Below are 27060 nucleotides of genomic sequence, written 5' to 3'. Positions count from 1 at the left end.
GTTGGATTCGACAATGCTTTCGTTATTCAAAGCCCAAGACAGCTTCTTTGCTTTCCTTGAATGCACCGCTAAAATTTTCGTCTTCCTGTTATTAATGCGAAGCTCATTATTGTTTGAGTAGTCGGAAATAGCATCCAGAAGTCTTTGCATTCCGATCTTTGTTTTGCTTAACAGTACCATGTCATCAGCATATAATAGGTTTGTCAGCGGCAAACCAGATAATTTAGGAGCGTGGGAATTGACCTTAAGAACTTCGGGAAGGTCGGCTAGGAATAGATTGAAAAGTTTTGGGGCCAAGACACATCCCTGTTTGAGGCCTTTTTCCGTCGAAATCTGGCGAGACAGTCTTGAGCCGTCCCCGATCTTAATTCTAATCCATGTGTCCTGGTGCAGGAGTTGTATGGCTCTTAGAAGGGCCTCTGGAATGTTGAAACTGGACAGCTTCTGCCATAATTTGCTTCTGTTGACATTGTCAAAGGCCGCTTGGTAGTCGATAAACCCCATATAAAGTGAACAAGAGCAGAATTTAGCTTGGTCGATTAGGCATGAGAGGGACATGAGATTGACTGAGGTTCCGGTGTTTATTGTAAAACCTGTTTAATTCGGAGGAATTATGGAGTTTTCCTCAGCCCATGACCTAAGTGAGTTTAGCAGCACTCCCGCAAAATACTTTGCTTCGTTGTCAATGAGTGCAATGAGGCGGTAATTCCCAGGAGATTTTTTGTCCCCGCCTTTAAAGATTGGTGCAAGGATAGATCCACGCCAGGAGGGCGGTATGATGTTGTTTTGGAGACATGTATTGAAAAGGGGGCTTAGTTTCGCAGCCCAAAAAATTGGATCTTCCTTGAACAAAGCTTGAGGAATTCCCCCTGGGCCGGGCGCGCCATCCTGACGTCCCTTTTTTATTATTTTTTCAATTTCGCCCTTCTGGACTGTCACTAAATTGGCGCTGCTTTGGATCGAATGAATTACTTTTGTTGGTATCATTTTGTGACCGAGCTTTTTTGAGGAGTTTGAAGTGTTCAGATGAGATTCTGAGGCAATCTCTAATTGTGATAGTGTGTCCCTGAGAGGGGGATATTGATCATTACTGAGCAATTCCTGGTCATTAAAGTGGGAAGAAAGATATTCAACCCACTCTATTTCAAGAATGCTCGAAGAAGCGACTTTGGAAGAGCGCCCAGATGCACTCTTAATTGTGCGCCAAAACCTGGCCGAGTTGTTTGTTTTAATGTCATACTGTAATTTGACCCAAAACAGGTTCCATTGGTCTTTGCGTAGTTCACGTTTTGCTTTCTTAAGATGATTACGTGCCTCTCTGTTTTTTTATTTTGCTGGGATCCGATGGATCAGTTTTTAAAGCCCGCCATGAGCGATTCATTGCTCTTTTTGCAGATAGTATCTCACCGTTCAAGCGTGGCATATTCTTTTGATCAATTTGGCTTACGTAATTTGTTGGTTTCGCAAATCTTTCCGTAAGTTCGGTAGCAAATATTGAGCAGTTGGCACATATATTGTCCGGGCACGTTTGGCGCTCAATTATTTGTTTAGCCTCGGCTGATATAGGTTGAAGATTCTTAAGGGTACATTTGATGCGTTTAAGGTTGATTGTGAGGCTCTCAGATGGCAAGTCCCTTACCTTTTTATGTTGTATTAAGCCAGTACTCAAAATAATTTCTTGCAGGCAGTGATCACTTTCTATTCTGTTTCCAAGACAGTATCCTGCTACTTGATGGAGCAAAGAGATGCTGACGAAGGTATAGTCAATTAATGAAGTGCCTTTTTTCGATAGGTAGGAAAATCGAGGTGGCTTGTCAGCAGGATAACGTCCGTTTAAGGCTCTTAGACCCAGATTTTCAACCTTGTAGAGAACTTCCATGAGAATCCTCCTTATGCCAACCAGGCTTGGCTTGCGGTGGGATCACCCAGATGCTATCGTGTGATTTGGTGACCTCATTTTTATGAAGAACTGACATTAACCACATGTTAAAGTCACCAGTGAGTAAAATTTCTGAGTTTGGAAAGCCTGTTTGCGCTCTTACTACTGATGCCGATACTTCACCTGCAAAGGATTTCCTGGATGCTGTGTTTGGGCGAACGTAGACGTTCATGAGTGTTAACCTCCATTTTTGGCCATTGTTCAAGATAAGAGAGATTCCCACACATTGGAGGCGATTTGATGAGTCCGACAAGTCCCAGGAAGTGACTGCGTTTTTTGTTGTTATATAGACTGCTAGACCGCCACTCCCCCTTTCAGGACGATTCAGTTTGTGCGCTGGGATGTGGTGGATTTTGAAGCCTTCTAGGTGATGCGGTGCCATAAGCCATGTCTCTTGTAATAAGAGTATGTCAAAACCCCGAAGGTAGGGAATGGTAGTCTTGTCCTAGAGTTTGTTCATGAGGCCATTTATGTTCCATGAACAGATTTTTAAAGGAATCTTGTCCTTACAGACCACCCTGCTAGGATGTCAGCGTAAAAGACGAGTTGTATTCAGGGCGCCGGCCAGCCATGACCATGAACCCACCTCGTCCAAATTCCTGTTTGTTAGGCACCCATCTTCTTTTGCTTTCCTCATTGGGTGGGCAGAAGTGGGAGTTTTATTACATGCTCCCCTGAGGACGGAGTAAACTGTACCCCTCCCTACACTTCTATTTACAACACCGCAGCTTCCCTGTAAAACGTGTGGATAACCCTCTTCCCTTCCCGGTTGTATCAGTATTCCCCATTGTTTGAAGGTGTCAATTGACCCTAGAATTTTGTTCATTGCTTCAGCAGTTCTCCAGGTGATTTTTGTAGAATCATTTGATTGACCTTGACATGGTGCGACGAATTCTACTGAGATTGTCTTGAGAGGTAATTTCATCAGACAGACCTAACGCTTGTGTCAGCTTTAAAATGTTACCCCGATTTAGGATATCGTGGCTGCCTTTAGACTTATATTCTGGATAGAAAAGGGTAGAGTAGTTGTCCCCACTCCGAACTATGCTATTTGGCCTGGGCATTGCCTCTGTTTTATCCATGATTGGTAATTGCGCTATTTTTATCAACGGACCCGTGAAGGGGATCTCATTGCGCATAGTGTCAAGCCTTTCATTATTTACATGACCAGAGTTCCAGTTTTTATTTACTGGGAATGAGCCCTGTTGGTGGTTGGCACAGATTGCTGCATCTTCCAGCTTGGAGATGGGGCCTCCAAGCGGCCTTGTCTCAAGACTCGGAGCATGATTCACATCTATTTCATTCTGCTTGATGTGTATGTTGGGGGGAGCCAAGTTGGTGGTGGTTTTTTGCTCTTTTGCATCAATGGGCAAGTATTTACCCGAAGGGACCGTTGGTGGTTCCTTTGCTGTTGGCGGGCTGGAAGTAAGACTCTTCCTTTTGTCACAAACTTGATTGATTGGTTGTGCTTCCGTTGTTGTTCCTGGGACAGAGGGAGTTACTTGCTCGACATCTCCGGAGACACCAGGTGGTCCAAGGCTGTTAAACATCGGGTAGAGGTTTAGAACTTGTTTGCCCCTTCTCATTTTATTACGTCCTTTCCGCTTTCTCTGTCTCTTAACTTTCCCCGCAGGGTTTTCCTCTTCTTGTTCAATTGGGGAGAGAGGGGTGGAACTGGCTCTGCTAGTAACCTGCTTCCCTCTCGTGCCACCACTTTGCGCCGTGTTCTCTTTGGGTCGTAGGGAGTTATCAATTTCTTCCTCGCTTGGTCTTAAGTTAAAGACTGTTTTAGATTGACGAGCTTCACTTGGATTTCCTAGGTCTGTATCGCTGCCATTCCCAGAGGTAGGTGTAGCTTTTGCTATTTCTTTTAAGTGTGCTACCAGCTTTTCTATTATGCCTGGAAGCGAACTGAGTTTCTCCACAATAGGTAAGCAGTCGCATCCTTGCTGCGGGCGATCTGCAGTTTCCTGGGCCCGTCTGATCAGGCTGTTTAGATTTGAGATCCTTTCATCGATTTTGGCAACATATACGGCAAGTGTGTTTAAGAGGCTGATTTGTATATCCATTTTATCAGCCTGATAGAGCATAGCGTCTGCTGACTTTTGAAGGATATCAAGGGCGGTGGCCCATGCGTTTTCTTGCGAGGGAACCTCACTTTTGTCTTGCCTTGGATTTGCTGGTGGCTTGGGAGAGCCAGGATTTGAATTCCCATATGAATTCAACATTTTTGCCCATTCCGTCGATTCGAGGTAGGAAAGCTCCTTCATGACACCCTCAGCGTCTTCTGTGTTCGTTAGTTTCATTGTGCACTGATTCAGATTTGCATACACGGTGAGAAACCTGTTGGTTGCAACCACCCCCCCCAGAGGAGGTGCCTAGATTTTCCGTCATAAGGGAGGTGTTAATACCCTTAATAAAGTGAAGCGCAGATTCTCTGTTTTGACTGCACGGGATGCTTAAGCTAACTTCAGGAAGCGTACGATTGAGATTTCCCAAAATCCTGTTTTTTTCCGCCGCTGGTTCAGTGTCAGTTTCCTTTGTGTTGAGGTCAACACTCCTTGAGCCCCCGTTCGCTGAGCGGTCCTTGGAAATAATCACCAGTGGGCTTAGGGGGGTTGGGAGCCCGGTGATGTTCTTGTTGCTAGAAAAAAACGCTGACCCAGCGTCCTTTAAGTAGTTAAATTTTGTTGTTATCTTCGGTTGGTTTCCAATAGATTTACTGGCCCTTGTATCAGAATGCTTCTTTAAGGCCTGGTACTCGATATCAGTTGTGGTGTCGGTGTCGCTCAGCAACAGAATAGGTGACCGTTCTGGGTCAGAGACTGTCCTCTCATTTCTCCTTTTGCTTTTCTTTTTCCTTTGGGGAGCCGTCGTCCTCACCCTGCCAGATCTCATCTCAAGGCGACAAGGTAGATGAGGAACTTGACCGAAGAAAAGCTCACAGGACTAAAGCCGGACTTCTGCAGCGGCAGGGCTTTGATCAGATACTACTGGCCACCAGACGCTGGGCACAGGACACAGGACCCTTTTCACGAGGCCCAAGATCACTGGTCTCTTTCGCCTCCACGGCTCAGGTCTCAGGAGTTTCACTAGCGTTCGGACATAAAATTAAGTTTTTTTTTTTTGTTTTTTTTTGTTTTTGGTCAGACGACCGGATTCCCCCAGCAAGTACACTCAGCAGACCTGGGTTGGCTCGACACAGCGACTCGACGCCACTTGCACTGACTCTCTAGCACTGTCTCTAGCGCTGTCTCTCCCCCCGCCGTGATACTGGAGGCACAGGGCAGCAACAGCGGCAGCTTCGAAGGGTAAGTCCCAGTCGGGGAGGGCCAAGGAGGGCCAAATTTGACCCAGCCAACCCGCTCCAGGTGATACTCGGAACTTAAATGCCCAAAGATGCCCAAAGATGCCGGAAGCGTCGAACTCCCACCAAGACTGCCTTTTACTACTTACAGCCAGTCCGCTCTTTCGCTCCGGCTCCTTGCGGCGGCAGGACACCTCCCGGTCCGAAGGGCCTCAGGCCTGCTCAGGCTCCGGCTCCTTGCACAACGCAGCGGCACAACGCAGCGGCTGGCAGGACCTCCCGGTCCAAAGGGCTTTGGGCTCGCTCACGCTTTTCCTCCGCTTTGCCTCCGGCCCCCACCAAAGCTGCACCCCTGCTGCTCCGATTGCTCTGTTACTCCGCTGCTCTGAGGCTGCTCTGGGAGCCGCGCACGCGATCACCACCTTTTAACTGTCTGGGGGCCAGCACAGTCTGCAGAGTTCATTCGAGACGAGAGCTGGAGCCCTTAGGTAAATAAAACAAATGCAGTGAACGGAAAAGGGCTGGGGCCGGAGGAACAGCTGACTGCAGGACAAGCGGCAAGTCCAAGGCAGAGTAACACGACATGTGGCAACAGGAGGCCTCGATCAAGTTGGACAGTCTGTGGTCCGTACTAGTCGCAGCAGAGGATGTTAAAAAGGATGAAGTACGGGGGAGCCCCAAAAGATAAAAGGCAAACAGGAATGGGGGCGATCGGCACTGTACCTGATACGCCCACCATTGATGAACTAATCAGACCCAGGATTGGGTCAAACTAACTCCAAGGCAGCTCAGCACGTTATTGGGGGCAGGTCAGTGGTCTTGCAGGAACCTAATTTGAGTCTAGTCAGAGGGACGCTGCTGTCTACAGGACCTTGATGCAGACCGTGCACCCCTCTGAAGATTGGCGCCCTGGACTCAACTCGCCCATGACAAAAGCCAGCCCTTTCTCTAGCCCGCATGGGCTTCACGAAGCTGCCGCGGCATATGTTTTATAGGCAGTAAGGGCTTCAAGGAGCTGCAGCGGCTTATGTAGGAGCTGCAGCGGCTCATGTTTTATTCACAGCAAGGGCTTCAAGGAGCTGCAGCGGCTCGTGCTCCCTGGTAAAAGTGGGCTCTAGGCATCACCAGCTTCAAAGTGCTAGCTAATGCGCTCCGGACCCCGGAGTCTCGGGGAGCTGCGGCGGCCAATGCTTCCCGAGCTGCAGCTTCTTCTGGTTGTGCTCCCACGGGCTTCAAGGCGCTGCACACTCCCATGGTGCCTCCAAACTAGTGCAGATCTGTGTGTGTGTGGGGTAGACTGGTGCAGATGAGTGCGTGCAGGGTAGACTGGTGCTGATCAGTGTGTGTAGGGTAGATTGGTGCATATTAGTGTGTGGGGTAGACTGTTGCATCAGTGTGTGTGGGGCGGGCTGGTGCAGATCAGTGTATGGGAGTAGACTGGTGCAGATCAGCGTGTTTAGGGAAGAGTGGCAAACTGCTGCAGACCTGTATATGTAAATGTGGGAGGGAGACTGGTGCAAATCATTATGCGTGGGTAGAGAGGGCAGGCAGACTTCTGGAGGGAGGGGCGTGCGCCCTCCCCCACGAAACCTGTCCCACCTGCTTTGAACGCTCACGGATTGACAATTGCTGACATTTGTAGCATGTAATGAATCTGTTCTGGTAGCAGACGGTAAGCTTCACACCCGAAAGAGAGGGTCCGACGACACAGCAAGGCTACCCAGCTCTTCCAGCAGCACCTCCTGCAACCGCCCAATCATCTCATCCCCCAGCACTTGAACGCCCACCCGCCCGCCGATCTTCTCCCCATTTTCTTTCCCAGCCCTCCGCAACGTGACCCCCCATCTCGCCTCCTCCTCTCCACTACGTTCCTCCTGCCCCCTTTTCTCTTGCTTCCCACATTCCTTCTCCCCTCGCATTCTCTTCAGATGTCTCTCTCCTTATTGGCTCCTTCCCTCCTTCTAATCTACTTCCCCACCCTCTTTGTGTCTCTCGTTCTCAAGTTTCTCCTCCTGCGCGTCCCCTTTCCCGCTCGCTCTCCTCGCTCACTCCCTTTATTCTCTCCATCTCTGCCCGTGTCCTTGCTCACTGCTACCCCCACTTCCCTCGCTACCTTTGTGCTCTCCCTCATGCCTCCAGTACTCACCTATCACCTCCCCTTCTCCCCCCTTTCTCCATGTTGTCTTCCTTCTTTTGACGTCTCCCTTCTATTCAACTGTTCTCTGCTCTTGTTCTCTCCTCCCCCTGCTCTCTCCATCTCTTGTTCTCTCATCTTCTTTCCCTTTCTCTCTCTCATCTTGTCCCTCTCTCTTACGGTGCCCCATGATAACCATTCACCCCTCTGCCTTTCTAGTTCCTCCCGTCCTCTGGTACCCCGGTCATGCCTTTCACTTTTACAAATGCAGGACTACAATTCCCATAAAACAATCCAAAATAAAGTAGTGGATGAATGACTGACAACTTACAACCGACTATCTGCTGCTGACACAGGTCGCCAACCATAATCACCCTGTCCACCATCATCACACCACCCCCATTATCCTTGGACCCCACCCAACATGATCATAGGCCTTCCATCAACGCCCAACAGCCAATCAACAGACCCCACCCATCGCTGCCAACCTTCATTAACCAGCTAACACCCCATCATCAACCGCAAGCATTAGGCCCCCACAGATCATCAACAGAGCCCACCACCTTCACCATAGAGCTCCCACCAACATCAGAACCAGCACTATATGGGGCTGATATGCTCACTTTGCAAGCAACACAACAGCCAAATTTGCTGTGATGTGTTGCACTAGAGGGAAAACACAGCGCAGAGCCATATCTACTAAGTTTAGGTGCTGCTTCTGTCATCTCATGCACTGGTGGTCTAATTAGGTTGGTTTGCGGGACGCACTACCTTGCATCGTGAGACAGAGGTGAGTGGGCGTTGCCTAGCATAGCATTTGTACAACAGTCAATCAACATTTATAAAGCGCATCTTATCCCCTGATAGGGTATCCAGGTGCTTGCAGGTTACAATGCTTACTCGACCAGCCAGGTCTTGAGGGCCATTTGGAATTCTGCAAGAGCGGTTATGGTCCAGAGGTGCGAGGAGAGGCTGTTGCTGGTCTTTGCTATGATGTGGGAGAAGGAGCATCCTCCACTTCTGCTTCGGTAGATGCGGGCCGTATGGGCAAGTGAAAGGGAGGCGGTACGTAGTCTTCTCGACGGCAGAAGTTCAGGCAGTGCTTAATTTAGGCGGGTCCTTGGTTGTGTGGAGCCTTATGGCGTGGGTCAGCAGCTTCAATTTCCATCTCTTCTGCACAGACAGCCAGTGGAGTTGCCTGCGGTGGAAACATACTGGAAGCATACTCTTCCATTACATATTTCAATGACTACATACATTTCAGAAGGATTGAATGTGTGCTGGGCACTTCAGCACACATGCATTATTTGAGAAATGAAAGCATTTCCTCATGTTAATGCCTATTTCAAGGAGGTGTTAGTTTTTGATGCAAGCCCATCTGGCTATCTTAGTAGATCAGGCTTTACGTCAAATGATGTAGGAGTTCGTGCTGCTCCACCCGAGTAACACCCAGACTACGCAAGCAGTGCAAAGCCCCTTTTGCTCGGGGCAAAGGCCAGCTTTCTGGCGCAATATACCTTTTGCACTGGAAAATAAATACCAATGCGTCACTTCATCACTTTGCAATGGTGTAAAATCCTTTGTAAATCTTGGCCTCTATCTTCAAAGTCCGCACAGTCACCTGTGCTCAACCACCAGCATGACCCAACTCCATCAGACCTCACACAAGAGCATCAGACCCCCATGCACATTATACTCCACCCACCGTCAGACCACACCCAGCACCCTCAGATCCCATAAAGTGCAACCGCCATCACCAGAGCTCACCTTCCATCACCAGACCCCACCCACCATCATGAGAGCCCACCCACCACGAGACGCCACTCACCACCATCAAAATATGCAATTGAGAGTCTATACACCATAACAGCCCACCACAGTCATCTTATCACACCATCCATCCACTGACACCCTCATCACCAGGGCCCACCCATCACCTTTAGGTTCACCCAAAACCACCATCTCCTGGAGGCCTGTTCTGCCAGGCCTCCTCTCTTTCTGCAGTAGGGTGGAGAAGGGGTGCTGTTCAGTTCAAGAAATCTTTAATCGGCCAATCAAGAAACGTACCAATACAATACAAAACAAACCCTATAAAAATGGTACAGTAGCCTAAACCTGTAAACGAATGCCAGCAATGCCATATAGGTTGTTGGATAATAAACAGTGGGTGCTGATATTCGCCATTATTTTCTCATACCCTACGGTACTTTTGCACTCTAATTAGCAAACTTAGTTCCTCTCTTTGCACACGTGACTCGCCAAGAGTAGCAAGGACGAGCAGCAAAGGCTTCTCCACGAGTTGTAAGAGATTTGGACCACGACACTGCAACTCTTGTAATCCCATTCAATAAACACCAAGTCCAATCATACCTGCAGATCTGAAGAAGAACCGGTATTTTATTACTAGGTAGGAAAAAAGGGACGGTAAAATTAAGGACACAAAGAACTATAGGTTCCTGGATATTCTTGCGCCAAAATACAACCACAAATGAAGCCATGGTATAAAGTAGCACATGACATGAGACCATATGTCCAATGTCATCCGTGGGGAAGGATACTCTTCTCTCTTTACCTTGTAAGTCTGGGTTTTACTGTAGACTCTGTTAACTGGATGCAGTCATCGGGGTACATTTGTCAGCCTCAATCAATCAATCAATCAGGGGGTTTGTAAAGCGCGCTACTCATCTGTGAGGGGCTCAAGGCCCTAAATGCTACAGTGTATCATGCTGACTGTGCTGTGTCTGTCCTCTGCCACGTTTTTAGGTCAAGCCTGGGCAGCGCATGCGCTGCTCTGCGGGCCATGCTGTATTGGAGTATGTACGTGAAGCCCCGCTCACTCTGTCCATATTTGTCATTGGCTTGTGTCATTGTCCTTGTTAAATGCTGGCTTCTCATTTGTTATTGGGCTTGTTAGTCCCTCCTTAGTACCGCCTTGTCTTCATTTGTAACCTCCCAAGAGGACAGGCCCTTTTACTTCGGATGTTACACGGTACGTCTTCTTTAGTCTGTTAGCACTATTTTCTTTGATGCCTTTCTCTTACTGCCGGAGGGTCTTCTGTGCGCAGTTGTGACCGCCGGCTTGTTTATTAACTTGTAGCAAATGGGGAGCTCTTCAGGGGCCATGGGAGGCAGAAGAGGGCAACTCAGCGATGCCTTCAAGCATTTGGAACGCAATAGGTATTTGCTAGAGTTCATGCTATTGGCATTGTAAATGACAATGCCTTTTATTTATGTTTTAAAAACCAAAACCTAAATAAAAGGCATTGTCATTTACAATGCCAATAGCTCAAACTCGCGTAAATGCGAGACCTATTGCATTGCAGATGCTTTTTTTATACTACTGCCACTACTCAGTGGCTTTCAAGGCTAGCAGACTAGACCCCAATATATGCAGTCACAACATTCAAGGGTGGTTACCACCTATAGCTCAGGAAAGTTATGCCATCACTTGTTACAGCATTCCACCTTATCTGCCGTTAAGAAATTTCTATCTTTTCTTTCCGACGACATGGATTTACCAGATTTCTTGTTACGTCCTAGGTCACCATATTCTAAATGACTCCTATATACCACTTAAAATGAACTGTCAAATTTCTCAGCAAGAAGCTGCTGAACGCTTTAAACAAATTAACAGGGATATTTTGGGGAGAGCATTGGTTGCTGTAGATAATGGCATGACTACATTGTCAACAATATTATTCAAAGAAAACTTGTATCATCTGCTTTCTATATAATGCAGAATGATGTGTCTCTCCTCCAGCATCGGCATAATCAACTGAGATAGATTATGGAATTGAGTTGCACATAAAATCAAACTGTATGACTTGGAAATATATGAACCCAACAGAATTGTTTTTGCCTTACAATTTAACACGCACACAACGGCTGATCGCAAAGAAAGATGCGACTTACACAACTGAAACACCATCTGCTGTATGGTTGATCTTCTGGTTTATTTCTTTACCATTATACACATTTCAGTGTACGTCTAGTCTTAAACACTTTAAGTAGGCAGCTATGAAGCTTTAGGGGAGAGTTTTGTTCATGAAATTAGTTTTTTGCCCTTTGATTGCAGATGTTTGAGTGGGGAAACTGAATCCTTCCTTCGTGGAAACAAATGTAAAACTTAATTTGCCTATTCATTAGTTTGTAAAGAAGTGACACTTCATGGTGTGTGCAGTGTTATCATGTCCAATTTGGCGTGTTATCTGAATGGCATCCCAGTCTCCTTAATTCGGCTAGTGTTCGGATTGGTTTGAAATGGAAGTTATTTGATCCTGAACGACCAAGGTTGGTGTGGGATTAAACCGGGAGTGTAAACCGGGAGTGTAATATGACGCGACAGTTTCTAAGGGCGTGACTTGTAATAACGTTTGATTTCTGCCCGCACACACAATTTGGGCTTGTGGCCCTCAATTCCTATTTTATAACATTAGCTTTGAGTTAAGCTGGCTGAAAGCCATATTGCTTCAGAAGAACGTTGCACTAACATCTGCTTGAGAAACCTTTGATGTTCAAGTTGAAAGGTCTTCCTATGAAGTACAATCGCTATTGCACATAAACTTGCTGGAGCATTTTGGTGAATGTGTACGAGGAATATTTATTGCTTCAAATGCCGCAGTAATGGTACACTATTTAAAGCGATTGGGTCTGGCTTTGTTAGTACATTACAGACTGTATTCTGGGTGATTCCATCCTTTTTACACTCCTTGTTTTCCAGTACATTTGGAGGTACAACACTTGTGTTATTGCTGTTTTGATCTATGTTTGTTGCTCCGCAATGCACGTTCCTCCTCGAATCCAATTGGTGATGGACTTATCACACATCCTGCTGTGTTGTGAATGCATGATACAGTACTTTGGAGTGTCTTTACTTCAGTAACCAAACGACAACTAGTCCTTGTCCTTTAGACATGTGTGGTTACACTGTGTGCAGCCTGTATTCCGCTGTCTGCGGTGCCTTTTTGAGTGTGCAATATGTCTTGTAATGCAACTGGTTCTATGTATGGATATGGATCTGCAAGTGCGTCCGTTGAGGGCTCTATTAATGCTGGTGTATGAGACTACCATTGCTGCAGGATGCTTACTATGAGGTGTTATCTCCAGCCAGCATGAATGCCTTGGCTTATGAATTCCTGGGATCTGGTTCTTCTACTGCGGTTACACTACCGGGTGTCACAGCATCAGCAACTCATTGGACTGGATATGGCCATGTTTGTTACTACGACTTCGCATTTAGAGCCACTGGATATATCGTCTGCAGATGCAGGTTCCTTCCTGGATCCCACTGACTCTCTGAACAGAGGAAGCATTTCGGGTGGCGCCTAGATTTTTAATTCGGCCCCTTGTTTTAACACAAATTGTCTTTTATTTGTTTTTATTAATTGCGGGCTTTTAATATGTATCTTTTTATTTATGGCTTTCATCTGTTTTATTAAATTATATTTTATAGTTGTTTAGCTTGACCTTTTAGGCTGCTTTTAGTTTGGGTCGAGTCTTCCCTCTAGCCAAGCAGAGGATGTTTTGATGTTCAACAGGGCTCGCTCTGAGTCTCCATTTTAGTTACACATTTGAGCTTGACATCTTTTTCTAATAGTTACTTTTTACATGTTTTACACTTACACAATAATTTGCTGACCAGCTATTATACATGCAGTTAATTTCTTAGTGAGTATTATGATGTTGTTCATACTCTTTGTCCAAGACTAGGCATATAGGACATGATGCTCTTATATTTGATTGGTTGGAGACAGCTGAAAGGCTCCAGACAAACCATCTCATGAGCTCTCCACTTTTGACTCTGTCCCATTGGAACAGTGCCTTTATTATATGAACACCCCCTACATTACATTTGGCAGAGGGGCACTTCTGCTGGGATTGTCCTGGAACACGGTGCACTGTTACTGGGATGCAGCTATGCTGACTCTAACCTATATCCAGCAAAGGACAATAGCCTGCTCTGCACCAGATCGGTTGCCTGGCACAACATACTCTGGTACTGCCACTATAAGCTCAATAGTATAGGTAGTATTAAATAACAGTATAATCGCATAGTAATGTCATAATGATTGAACTGTTTATCTTTTGCACCATTCTCGTAAGGCTGGTTACAAAGCTTTTTTTTCTTGTTAACCTTGCGCATGCAAAAGTGACAACAAAAGGGTAGATCTGTGTTCTTGATTCCCTTAGGGAATAAAAAGTGTCCATCTGGTACCCTGGTAAGGTTAGGGGTTCAGATGGGGCACTGTGAGGTAGCTATCAATTGGGCCAACATTTCCTCATTATATGTATGAACTTTGTTCCCATATTCTAAAGTTTCGTTGTCCAGATACAGTCTTCCTTAATTCGTATAATAATTCAAGCCCATTTCTCTGGCCTCCAACTAAAGAACCATCTGCGATTGCACCCCCTTTGAGAAGACATGCAAGATCTTGTGTATTCAGTTGAATGAGTGCCAAAGGCATAAACTATTCTATTCAGATGTTATCTTAATGAAAAGCCTGGCTAGAGGCATCCCATTCTCTACTTCAGGGCAATCAACAAATACATCAAGAAGATAGGTTTCAGAATGCTTTAGCCCGATAAAGCAGGGGACATGCTTGTGTCAGACATGATTTAGAGAAAATGTTATTTCCCTATCCCCAAGACCCTTGTTAAAGTAGATGCCTTTGCCTCATGGTAGATGTTCAGCAGTTGAACACTTTGCCCTTTGTCAAGACATTTTCACAAATCTTTCCCAAAGTGTGTGACTCTGGTGGCACAACTTTGATGTGAAGGAATAGACGCTTTTCCATGCCTAGATCCCTTCCTTCTGATCATGCCAAGCAACAAGCAGTACAAATCACACTAAGGTTGTTTTCATCAGTGGGTCTCACCCTGAGCAAAGGGAAATCTGGCATGTCCTTTCCCTTGGTCACCACTTTCCAGGAACAGGTTGACTGTAGAACATTCTCTATAATGAGGCACAAGATTGTCACAAGTAAACCAACTATATCAATTGCCACAGTGTGCTTGGTGGAGGGACCTCCTACATTTTGGTGTATCTTAATACCATCTGACAATGTGAATTTCCATGAAGAATCGGGCCATCGGGGAAACTAGTCATTAGACCGTGGGATATCTGGGTACCAAACAGGCCCTTACCTGATGGCTGGACAAAGTTCATATTTATAAATGACAGCATGTGTAAATAGAACCCTCAACTTAAGTTCACAACCCATTATGTGGGCAGGGCACTAGAAGTTCCCCCCTCAGGAAGGGATGCTGCACATAACCATCTTACTAATTGGGTTTGAAAGATGATCCCTGAAGGTGTTCTTGCTCTGCATGAAGTTTAAAGATGTTGGTCAGAACTGGCAACATAATCACTTCATATTACATTGCAAAAGAATGTGGCACACAGTCTCCAGTGAAGCAGACAAGTAAACCATGCCACACTAATAGCGGAATATGTGACAGGGTTAAACATCATATGGCAGGTCCCTTAAGCCAACAAGATCTCTGCAGCCACAAATTTGGCTGCAGGCATTTCCAGCATGTCTTCTAAAGAGTTGGAACTTCAGTTAAACTTATTCATTAATACCTACGTTTTGGAAAGCTAATTCTCCTCCAGGGATCTACCTCAGTCTTTATAAGCCCTGAACTGTCCCGTCCGATCCTGAAGTCAGTGTAAGACTGACTCCCATTACTTACTCACCCAATGGGTTAAAAGTGGGCAGAAGGCTTCGAAAGAGAAAGTACTATTTTGTCTCCCCCCTATATGTGATATTTAAGTTATGGAATTACATCTGGAGAGTGTCCACTTACCACCTGATGAATTGAAGCCATATGTAAATATTATGATGATATGAATATTGAATCCATCTGTATGTGGACACGCCTCAAGACTGCTTCACAGTAACACTTCTCCAGTATTGAATCTTTCATAGATCACAAAATATTGTGCTAAGACTTATTCTTGATTGTTGCAGTTTGCCATTTTGTGACTACCTTTTTACTTAATACAAAATACAATACCTGCTAGAGCCAGTTTGTCCAGAGATATTATTAGTGAGCCCTTCTGGCATCAATCTGATTCATTGAATCCTACCTAATTGATGCCCACTTTCCAATAAGGTGAACAACCTGGACTGGCCTTTAGTCCCCAAACTCGTGGCCAAACCCCATATTGATTTACCAGACACACCAATTACCAAAAGAGAAGATTTGTCACAATATTCAGAGACTCCAGATTTGTTTGAAGTGGCCCATGACTTCATGCTGCTGTGGACGCAACAAGGGTTTCTAACTATGTAGTACCCTTAACTAAAAACAGACTGCACTCACAAAACCTACTGAATGCCCTTATGTTGCCTTTCAAAGTTGGATGGATAAAATTTGCCGCTCATCAGTCTACACAATATGAAGTGTCTCAAGGAAACATACCTGTATATCAAGCAGCCAAAAAAGCTGCACCATCTCCCAACAGTGAAGCTATAATGTATGTTTTGCAAAGTGATGCATTTTCTTTACCTACACTTAAAGATCTGTTTGTTTAAAAACTGTAATGAATCAAAATGATTTGTCAAAGGAACCTGCGGGAGTGTGGAGGGACCCCTTAGGGAGAGTGATGGCGTCTAAAGTCTTATTCTCCAACCTAGCATGTCTTTATCATGTCATTACCCATGTAGGAAAAGGAGGTATGATTTGTGCCTCAGCGACCCACAGAATTGCTGCTTTTTTTTGTCCAAAGCTTGCCACTCATATTTCACCAACCCAGCCACAATATTGGGAAAGGGATCATTACCCCTGGATTTAATGCCCACCTTCTTGGGGCCCCTTTATCCAACTGCAAATGGACTTCATTCAAATGCCTCATTGATGCGTCTGTTCTGATGTGATTGTGTGCATGTTTTTGTGTAGGTTAAAGCTTACCCTTGTTGTTGTGCTGTTGCTATTTCTGCAGCCAAGAAACTGTTGAGGGACTATATTGGCATGTTGCTTTTCCATTGTTTTTTAATCTGTAATTCTGATAGTGTGCAAAGTCCTAAGTATTCAACAACATTTCCATTGTGCCCATCTGCTCGAGTCATTCGGGAAAGTGAAACAAAGCAATTCCATGTTTAAGAGTAAGCTAATATAGTCTTAAACACCTAGTTGAAGTGGCCGGATGCATTTCCCCGGTCGGTCGGTGACAGACAGACACTCATTCTCTCTCTCACACTCACTCTTACTCTCTCACTCACACTCTCTCACACTCTCACTCACACTCTCTCACTCACACTCTACCTCACACTCTCTCACACTCTCACTCTCTCACTCACACACTCTCACTCACACACACTCTCTCACTCACACACTCTCTCTCACACTCTCTCACTCACACACACTCTCACACACACTCTCTCACTCACACACACTCTCTCACACACACTCTCTCTCTCTCACACACACTCTCTCTCACACACTCTCTCTCTCTCACACACTCTCTCTCACACACACTCTCTCTCACACACACTCACTCACACACACTCTCACTCACACACACTCTCACTCACACACTCTCTCACTCACACACTCTCTCACTCACACACTCTCTCACTCACACACTCTCTCACTCACACACACTCTCACTCACACTCTCTCACTCACACACTCTCTCACTCACACACACTCTCACTCACACACTCTCTCACTCACACACTCTCTCACTCACACACTCTCTCACTCACACTCTCTCACTCACACTCTCTCACTCACACTCTCTCACTCACACTCTCTCACACACACTCTCTCACTCACACACTCTCACTCACACACTCTCACTCACACACACTCTCACTCACACACACTCTCTCCTCACTCACACACACTCTCTCCTCACTCACACACACTCTCTCCTCACTCACACACACTCTCTCCTCACTCACACACACTCTCCTCACTCACACACACTCTCTCCTCACTCACACACACTCTCCTCACTCACACACACTCTCTCACTCACACACACTCTCTCACTCACACACACTCTCTCACTCACACACTCTCACTCACACACACTCACTCGCACACACACACTCTCACTCACACTCACTCACTCACTCACTCACTCACTCACTCACACACACACTCTCACTCACACTCTCTCATTCACACTCACTCACTCTCTCACTCACTCACTCACACACTCTCTCTCACTCACTCACACTCTCTCACTCACACTCTCTCACTCACTCACACTCTCACTCACTCACACTCTCTCACTCACTCACACTCTCTCACTCACTCACACTCTCTCACTCACACTCTCTCACTCACACTCTCACTCACTCACTCACTCACACTCACTCACTCACTCTCTCTCTCGCTCACTCTCTCTCTCGCTCACTCTCTCTCTCGCTCACTCTCTCTCTCGCTCACTCTCTCTCTCGCTCACTCTCTCTCTCACTCTCTCTCTCTCTCACTCACTCACACTCTCACTCACTCACACTCTCACTCACACTCTCACTCACTCACTCACACTCTCACTCACTCACACTCTCACTCACACTCTCACTCACTCACTCACACTCTCTCTCACTCACTCACACTCTCTCTCACTCACTCACACTCTCTCTCACTCACTCACACTCTCTCTCTCTCACTCACTCACACTCTCTCTCGCTCACTCACACTCTCTCTCACTCACTCACACTCTCTCTCACTCACTCTCTCACTCACTCACACTCTCTCTCACTCACTCACACTCTCACTCACTCACTCACACTCTCACTCACTCACACTCTCACTCACTCACTCACTCACACTCACTCACACTCACTCACACTCTCACTCACTCACTCACACTCTCACTCACTCACTCACTCACACTCTCACTCACTCACTCACACTCACTCACACTCACTCACTCACTCACTCTCTCACACACACTCTCACACTCTCACTCACACTCTCACTCACACTCTCTCTCACTCACACTCTCTCTCACTCACACTCTCTCTCACACTCTCTCTCACTCACACTCTCTCTCACTCACACACTCACTCACACTCTCTCACTCACTCACTCACACTCACACACTCACTCACTCACTCTCACTCACTCACACTCTCACTCACTCACACTCACTCACTCTCTCTCTCACACACACTCTCACACTCTCACTCACACTCTCACTCACACTCTCACTCACACTCTCTCTCACTCACACTCTCTCTCACTCACACTCTCTCTCACTCACACTCTCTCTCACTCACACACTCACTCACACTCTCTCACTCACTCACTCACACTCCTGGACAAAGCTATACTTCTCTGACCAGCCCCAGCAAGAGCGAAACACGTGTGCCAGGAGCTGCTTTTACTTGTTCCAGGTTGGTTTGGATGGTATTTTATCAACCCAAAGCTGTAATACTGTGCCTGGAGTAGAATATGTTTTTGTCAGTTTTTGGCTCTGTGTTGATATCACTTGCCGATCCTGTTCTTAATGACATTGCCAAAACATGACAATCGCAGCCATTTCAAACTTCTCATGAAAACATATAAAGCCCTACACTACACAGGACAATAATACCTGAACAGCTACATACACTTTCACTAATGCACTAGACACCTATGCTCCAGCTATGCCATCCACTGAACCCTCCACGGGTGGCCAATAACTGCAGAGCATGACCTTAAGCTGTTCATAATATGCTTGGTCACAGGACCAGACCAACACCAGGCTTTGCTCAACACTCTGTGGGCAGCCAAACCGTGTTGGCCGCAGATCTGGGACTGCATACCCTGTACTGAACTGCCCTTCTTCCTGTAGGCTGTCCTTGCCTCTACTCAAACATGAGTCCTCCTGCTTGGTGCCAGGCAGCCTTTTCCTCAGTTGTGTGGAGGATCCCTGAAGCTGCATTGTACTCCCAACACATCCCTAGCAAGTTCCACAGCAGGCTACAGAATGCTGGGTGTGATACAGAAGGCATACATGAACAGTCTAGTTGGCATAATGAAATAAACATTCAGTGCTGCCCTGTTTTATCTGGTTGTATTTCCTCAAATAATTCTGCCTTAACAAGTGCTATATTTGACATGAATGTAAGGTGTGTGTGTGTGTGTGTGTGTGTGTGTGTGTGTGTGCATTTCTTGTTTAAAAAGTGATACAAAAAACACTGCATTTACGTACTTGTAGGCTAGTTGTTCTGCTGCTGAGATCGCTCAGTTGTGATGCAGTGGTACAGGTTTTCAGAATGTGGATGACAGTGAAAGAAGGCCAAGGCTCCTGATATTCCCCTCCTGCACAAAAAGTTCAATATATAATGCAAATGATTAATAGTAATTATTTTCTAAGGTCCACTTTAACCTGGTCCCTTCTCGCAATTTTTCAAGTCCCTTAATAGATTTCACACTTTGGCAAAAAGGGCACATGTCTTTTCAGTACAGTGGTAATTTAAATACCAGAGTTCTGGAATACAAAGTTTCTGATCAGTAGATTTGTAGCACTTTCCTAGTGAAACTGGTTCTGCCCATTTACTAGTTCTCTGCCTTGATTCAAATGCTCACCTTGTTGCCTGGGTTATAGGTTTTTGTTTGTCAAATCATCTGGTTGGAAAAATTTTAACTTTAGATGTGTGACCCTCGTTAAAAGGGCCTTCTGATGATTGCGAGCACAGTAGGTTATATATCCCCTCTAGCTATCATGAAACAAAGACTTTCTGGAACCTTTAGTTTTTGGTGATTGTTGATGCTGTAAGATTGGGTAAAAGACCAAGCGTTTCACTGGATTACTCCTTTGTTTACGTTATCTTTGCAATATGAAAGCTCTACACTGACTGTCATGATTTGTTTTTTGCATTTATAAAGTGCAAACTGTCACTCCAGAAGGAGCATCCTGGCGCGAGGAGAGGATGAGATTAAGCCATATGGGCCCTATATAAGGGATAAACCGAGTTCGCCTGTGGCTACAAAGATCCAGGCTTTCAGTGCCTTCCTGAAATGTCTTGGTTTCTGACCTCCTCCGGTGCGTTGGCAAAAGGTTCCAGGCTTTAGTTCCTAATGCGGCCACTGTTTTACCTCCCTTTGTTTTGTACTTAAAGTTGGGAGGTTTGAGAAGCTTTGCTGATGATGATCTCAAGGTTTTGGATGTGGTGTATGGGGTGAATCTGGCTGAGATACGTTGGGCCTAGATTTTGTGCGGCTCTAAAAGTAATTAAGAGAATCTTAAATAGGATTCTCTTGTGCAGTGGGAGCCAGTGGAGGGTTTTAAGTGCTGCGGATGCTGAGGACCTTCGTGGTAGTTTCAGGACTAGGCGGGCCGCAGCGTGTTGTACCACCTGTAGTCTTTTCAGTGTTTGTTTGTTGGCTCCAGCCAGGAGGCTGTTGCAGTAATCCAGGAGCGATAAGATCAGTTCCACCGGCACTGTTTTCCTGGCCATTAGGGGAATGAAGTCAAAGAATTTTCTTAATGAGGTTAAAGCAGGTCCCCGCCACCATCCGTGCGTGTGGTCGGAAAGAGGGCTGTGTCGAATTGTACTCCTTGGTTTTTTGCTACCTTAACAGTGGTGGGTGGTGGTGTCGTGCCCTCTGGCCACCAAACATTTTACTGAAAGGGATTGCCTTTCCCTATTAGTAGGATCTGTTTTGTCGGTGTTGCACCTGAGGTGGTTGTTCCTCATCCACTGAATGACCTTGGCTAGGCAGAGTTTAAAATTGAGTTCAGCATCAGTGGAATCTTCGTCCAGGGAAAGAATTAGCTGTGTGTCGTCTGCTTAGGAAGTTACTTCTATCTCATATAAATTTATCAGGGAAATTAACGGGGTCATGTACATGTTGAACAACAGTGGGCTAAGGGAAGATCCCTGTGGCACTCCGATTTTGATGGGACGTTCGGTAGAAAAGAAAGTTCCAAGGGACACTGCTTGCCTGCAATTGGTAAGGAAGGACTCAATCCATGCCAATATGGTATTGGAGATGCCACTTGATTTGAACCTTGTAAGAAGAATAATATGTGAGATTGTATCAAAAGTGGCCGACAGGTCGAGCAAAATCAAGAATGCCTTCCTGCCTTTGTCTGCTATAATTTTAAGAGTGTCCGATATTTCCAGGAGGGCAGATTCTGTGGAGTGCTTGGGACGGAAGCCGAACTGCCGGGGGTGAAGGATCATGGTAGTTTCAAAGGGAACTTTGTTAGTTCTTTGTGGACTAATCTTTCCATGATTTTGCCCAGTATAGGAAGAAGTGGTATTGGGTGGAGATTAGAGAGATTGGATGAGTCTGTTTTTTTTTCCAGTGGTTTTACTATGGCTTGTTTCATTCGTCTGGAACTATGCCTGAATTTAGTGAGGAGTTGACTATTTGGTTGACTTCTGGGTTAATAATGTCTATAATTTGGTGTAGTATCATTGGAGGGCAGGCATCCATCGGGGAACCTGATTTACAGCCTGTCGGCTTCAGCGAAGCTGGTTTAAAGGTTTGGAGTAAGTGAGTGACTGGTGCTGGCTGGGCAGTCTCCAGGCCGGCGACCAGGCTATGTCCGTGGAGCGTTATAAAGTCCTTTTGGATATTATCGTTTTTTTCCTCGAAGAAGAGCAAGATCTGATCGCATAAGCTCTGGGAGGGCGGGATTTCTTTATGCAGTGCTTTGGGATCGATGAAGGATTTTATAATTGAGAATATTTTTTGGTCTTGTTTGGCCTGAAGAATTTTTTTGGGAATAGAACGTTTTTTTGTTGCTAATTTGATCTGAGAATGGTATTGTTCCCTACGCTTTATAAAGGTTTTTTACTCTGTTACATCGTACGCTGTTCTCCACTTATGTTCCTGTTGCTTGCATTGGAGATGTAGCTCAGCTAGGGTGGGCGTAAACCAGGGGGCTTTATGGGTTTTGGGTTTTATTTTATTATTGTGTAGTTCTAGTGGAATTAGTTCATCGCTTATTGTGGTCATCCAGGTATGGAAGAGTCCTGATTCTTCTGGGGTTTTACCCTTTAGGACAGGGACTCGGGCCTGTGCGGTGGTGGCCAGTTTAGGATCGCTGGCTAATTGCGCCCACTTATGACTTGTTTGCCTGGACAGTTCATGGTTGGACTCTTAATAATAAAGGGTACGAATTTATGGTCTGACCATATCTGTGGGCGTCTACAGATAGCAAGGAGAAGTTGGAGCAGACGCCATCCAATGTATGGCCTGCTTTATGTGTCGGAGCATCTACTAGTTGGTGCAGTCCAAAAGATTGTATTGTTTGGAGGAAATTATAAACTCCTGGATCATTCCTACATTCCAGGTGGAGATTGAAGTTTCCTAGGAAGGTAAAATTAGCATATCTTAGTAGTAGATGGCTTAAGGTTTCTCCTAATGACTCGAGAAAGGAGGTTCTGTGGCCGGGTGGGAGGTAGACCAAGGCTCCTGAAAAGGCAAGGGAGGCGTTTATTGTAAGGCAGAAGCCAAGGCTTTCTGCTCCCTTAAGTGTGTCCAGTTCGAAACTCATGAGGTGTAAAGAATCATGTAAAATAATGGCCAGCCCCCCTCCTCTGGAATCTCCTCTGTCTTTCCTACTAATTGTATAGTGTTAATGGGGGGGGGGGGGGGAGAGAGTGCTGGTGCAATATCTGGATTGCCAGTCTTCTGGCCAGGTTTCCGTGACAAAGAGCCGGTCAAGTTGTTCTATAATCAGTTCCTTAATGTCTTGGGCGTGCTTGCATAATGAGCGGACATTGATTAGCCCCCCCTTTTCAATTGTGCCTTGCTGTGGCTATCTTGCCCCTGTTGCGAGTGCCTGTGATGGTAAGCTCTAGTCTACATTTGTGACAAGTAAGAGGCCACCTTAGTTTCTCAGGTGAGATTTGACATCCACAATTCCCCCTTGCGTTAAGGCTCTTTAATGTCGTTGACGTATAGGCCATACCTGGGGAGTTTTCGGCAGCATTCCATGCGCAGAGCGCAGACTGGCTTCCCTTAGGAGCACCTTTGGAGCGTCCGCTGCGCGTGTGCTGCCTCGAAGGTTCGTGTGAGCACAATCACTATCAGAAAACACGGTAAGTCAAGTCTGTGGCAACACAAACATTGAAAGCTAACACAATATTAGGAGACTTCTTAGGATCTGACCAAAATTTTAAAACCAGAAAAGATAAAAAAATATTAAAATGATCAAAGGCAGGTGCCTAGTGAGGGGCTTCTCTCACCTCACGCTCCGCTGCGCGTCCGGCCCAGCATGTCTTTAAGTAGCTGGCCGGGCGCAAAATTGTCCCTTAGTTTGGATTTCCTGCCGGAAGTCAGGCAGGTCAGGCAAAGGGGTGTGTCTGCTTCCCTCTGCTCAATTGGCAAGCGCCGTGGCGGACCAGGGAAGCGGAAACAGAGGCTGTCATGCCTCGAAGGATCGCGTGGGCACAATCACCATCAGAAAACACGGTAAGTCAAGTCTGTCAAGTCTTTAAATGCTAGCGCAATATTAAAAGCATTAAGAGACTTCTTAGGATCTGACCAAAATTTTAAAAAGAGAAAAGATTACACAATATTAAAATGATCAAAGGCAGGCGCCTAGTGAGGGGCTTCTCTCATCTCACGCTATTGTGCCGTAGGTTACATGTGCAGTTACTATAGCTTATTTTCCTTTTATGATTATTATTGTATAATTTTTTTTTAAAAGGTTGGCAGTCAGTTTTCTAATTGGATTCCTACCTTACGCATAAGTGTTTAAAGAATGAATGTCCACTATGGTAAGTCCGGTGACAGATGGAGTACTGCAGCCTAACAACTTCCATGTTTCCATAATTACCCTAGCAGTAATCCTAGAACAGATGTGGGCACTTCCCTAAAATTCTTTGCTATTATTTTTAGGTTCTTATTTTGTCAAATAATCTTCTGAAGAAGCTTCCCCATGGCATTGGAAACCTGCGGAAAATAAGAGAGTTGGATTTGGAGGAGAACAAACTTGAGTCTTTGCCTAATGAAATTGCATATCTTAAAGATCTACAGGTTAGTATATTAATATGAGGAATGCACATTGCGAGTTATGAGTGAAGTCTAGTGAGTATTTCGAGAAGAAATAATAAGTTAGCATTTTACAACTTGTTAAAGTTAAAATTTCAGCATCAAACTAGAGTTGAATTTTCCTCGAGAAGAGGGACATAAGGGAACAACACCCTTCCAAAACAGAAAATATTGGTCTCAGCTGTCTTAATGAAAATGGTCCCACTTTATTAGTTAACACAATGTCACCTGTCCTAGAAAACCTGACCTAGTGGGGCTGTTTAAAAAAAAAAAAAAAATTAAAGGTGCAGTGTATACACAGGTTCATAGTGCCACAGTTGCCTATTTTCTGTCCCAGCAGTTTCATAACAGAAGAAAGTCATTACAGATTTCCTCTTTGCTTGAAAGGTTTTCTATAACGGATAAACAAATAAGATATATGTAGTTTCATGAAGCACAATGGAAAAAATTACAGTACATTTATTTTTCAAATCTGCATCTTAAAGTTTGTTCTGTCATGTTTCAGTTCCTTAACTTTTGGTTATAGGCACTTATTAAATTGCAGATTACAAGATGAGTGAAAAACAGTTACTGTTTTTTTGACTAGCTCGTTGTGTGGTAAGGAATTCAGGAGTACTTTGTAAGGCATCAATATCATTTGTAACTTTTTGCTGCTGTCTCTCTAATATAATAGTAATTGGTCAATCATCATTGGGCACTTGAATTTTCTGTCAGATACAGCAAATTGTACAATGTCTTCCACTTTTAAAATGGACTGACTTGGAGATACTTCGATTTTAATTTTGGAAGGTATTGTAAATGTAAAATAGGCTGATATTTTTATTTGTTCTAATATAACAATTGCAGTGTAGTTCCAATATTTTGCCTAGCCTCCTTTTCATTTTATTTATTTGTTGTAAAAGTGTGCTGCTTCTCTGTGTCTATTAAAATTAGTAGGAGGCAAAAAGAACAAGATAGGGCACGAGTAGTAACACAGAAGTGGATAAGAGTAGAAACACTCATTGAACATGTAAAGTGCTCATGTTACACTGCTTCTTGAAGAGGTTAAAGTCTAAAATAAGTTTCAAGTTCCGGGTCTTAGAGCTCCTTTGTTGTGTTGCATTTCTACTGAGGGTGCATCCTCAGTTCTTACATATTAAAAATTCTAGAAAATGATAACATGGTTCCTCCAATATTGGATCTTTAATCGATTTACATGCTTGAATTAGCCCTGTTGTCGAGCTGTAGTAGCCTATTCACATAATTGTAAAATATCAAAAATTCAGCCTGTCAGAATAAAGCACAGTCTTCACCCCTCCCCAACTTGGTCACCATAGATAATTTCTACCATACATTGTGTGTGAAGGGAGTGCTCTTGAACTCTGCTCAGTCAGATAAGTGGCATTAACCCTATTTCTCTCAGCATTTTTTAATAATCATCTTACTAAGCCGACTAAATCAGGTCATATCCGATCTTCCCACAAAAAGGTCTTTTTGGCCTACTTGTGGAAAAACAAGAGGCTCCATTCTGAGGACCCCACTAGGAGTGCTTATATTGCCTTCAACCAGTACATCAGGCAAATGATTGTAAAATGTGTCTAATATATTCTACAGAAACTCTGAAAAACAGAAGTTCGGTGCGGTGCCTGGGCGCGTACCTGGGAATATGTCTCTCGCCTGAGCTCTGACATCTGAGCTCCCGCACTGCTACTTAGAATATTAATTGACAGTAACTGCACAAAGTACAGGTAAGGGGATCCTGCCCAGTCAACAGCGGAGAGACCCATGGAGTCTCGAAAGATGCCACATCGACAGTAACCGCAAAAACAATGCAGTGACGACCAGGCTGCACACAGGTGGCCAAAGTGGTGACTGAACTGAGAGGAGAGCTGCCCTAATTCCCCAGCAGGTGGCAGCGGAGTAGGGAAACAGTCTCCTGAAGGCATACATACTACGAGAATCCGGGGGCTTTCGTCTGACCCACCTCATAGGCATGGGGGGCACTGGTAGGATCCACTCTTCAATATCACTACGGGGTGGATGCATGGGGGGCTGCACTCAACCTCGAGGAAGCAGAGGCTCCCTTCGGTGCTTCTGGCTTGTGGGGCGGTAGAGGGGGGGTGTAGGAGGACATCCTGAAAGACTACATTCTGGGCCTCCTAGGAAGCGCTCTTGGCAGAGATCTGGGACCGTACATTGGTGAGATGCACCCCCAGCATGAACATGGAAAGGCCTCCTCCCAGACTCCCTGCCACCTTTTCTGTTGGGACATCCCTCCATTCTAAGGGGCTCAGGCAGAGTAGGGTGAAGGAACCTATTCAACTCTAATCTTAACCGTCAAAGAACCACAGCACAAGAGAGCTCTTGCCCATGGGAAGTGTGAAAATTGATATTGCCCCCCTCCCCCCTTTTCATTCAGCTCCTCTATCTCAGCTACAGTTGAGTCTACTGCACTCCCACCTGGGACTGCAGTGTCTCATCTAGGCTGGTGGCAGTCTCAGTCATGCTGGGCAACCACCAGAACCTGACACCCTTCTAGTGTTCTAGTTATAGCTAGGTCTAAACCTAAAGCATCAAGAGCCACCTCCATAAAAGATTTGCTTTAAGGCAAAAGACAGGGAAGAGCCACAACCTGGGTGCATCTGCACTGGCACATTCTGTAGACTTCATGGACTCATCAAATGCCAGCCCAGATGCACCAGTGACAAAAGGCTTGGATACGGACACTCCTCCTAGAGTTTCGCA

The 27060-nt window shown here is 45.4% G+C and overlaps 1 protein-coding gene across 1 annotated transcript in view; it reads left to right on the top strand.

Annotated features, from left to right (window-relative positions):
* SHOC2 (SHOC2 leucine rich repeat scaffold protein) overlaps positions 1–27060 on the top strand; it is a 352564-nt gene that overhangs the window by 272883 nt on the left and 52621 nt on the right. The window contains exon 7 of the mRNA XM_085603417.1: positions 24184–24321. Coding sequence (XP_085459543.1) covers positions 24184–24321 — 138 coding nt within the window. The remainder of the gene's footprint in view (positions 1–24183; positions 24322–27060) is intronic.

The sequence above is a fragment of the Triturus cristatus genome, chromosome 1_2 (genome assembly GCF_964204655.1).
Source record: "Triturus cristatus chromosome 1_2, aTriCri1.1, whole genome shotgun sequence".
NCBI classification, from domain to species: domain Eukaryota; kingdom Metazoa; phylum Chordata; class Amphibia; order Caudata; family Salamandridae; genus Triturus; species Triturus cristatus.
Note: the sequence above shows the minus strand (reverse complement) of the source record. Positions and strands in the feature narration are given on the sequence as shown.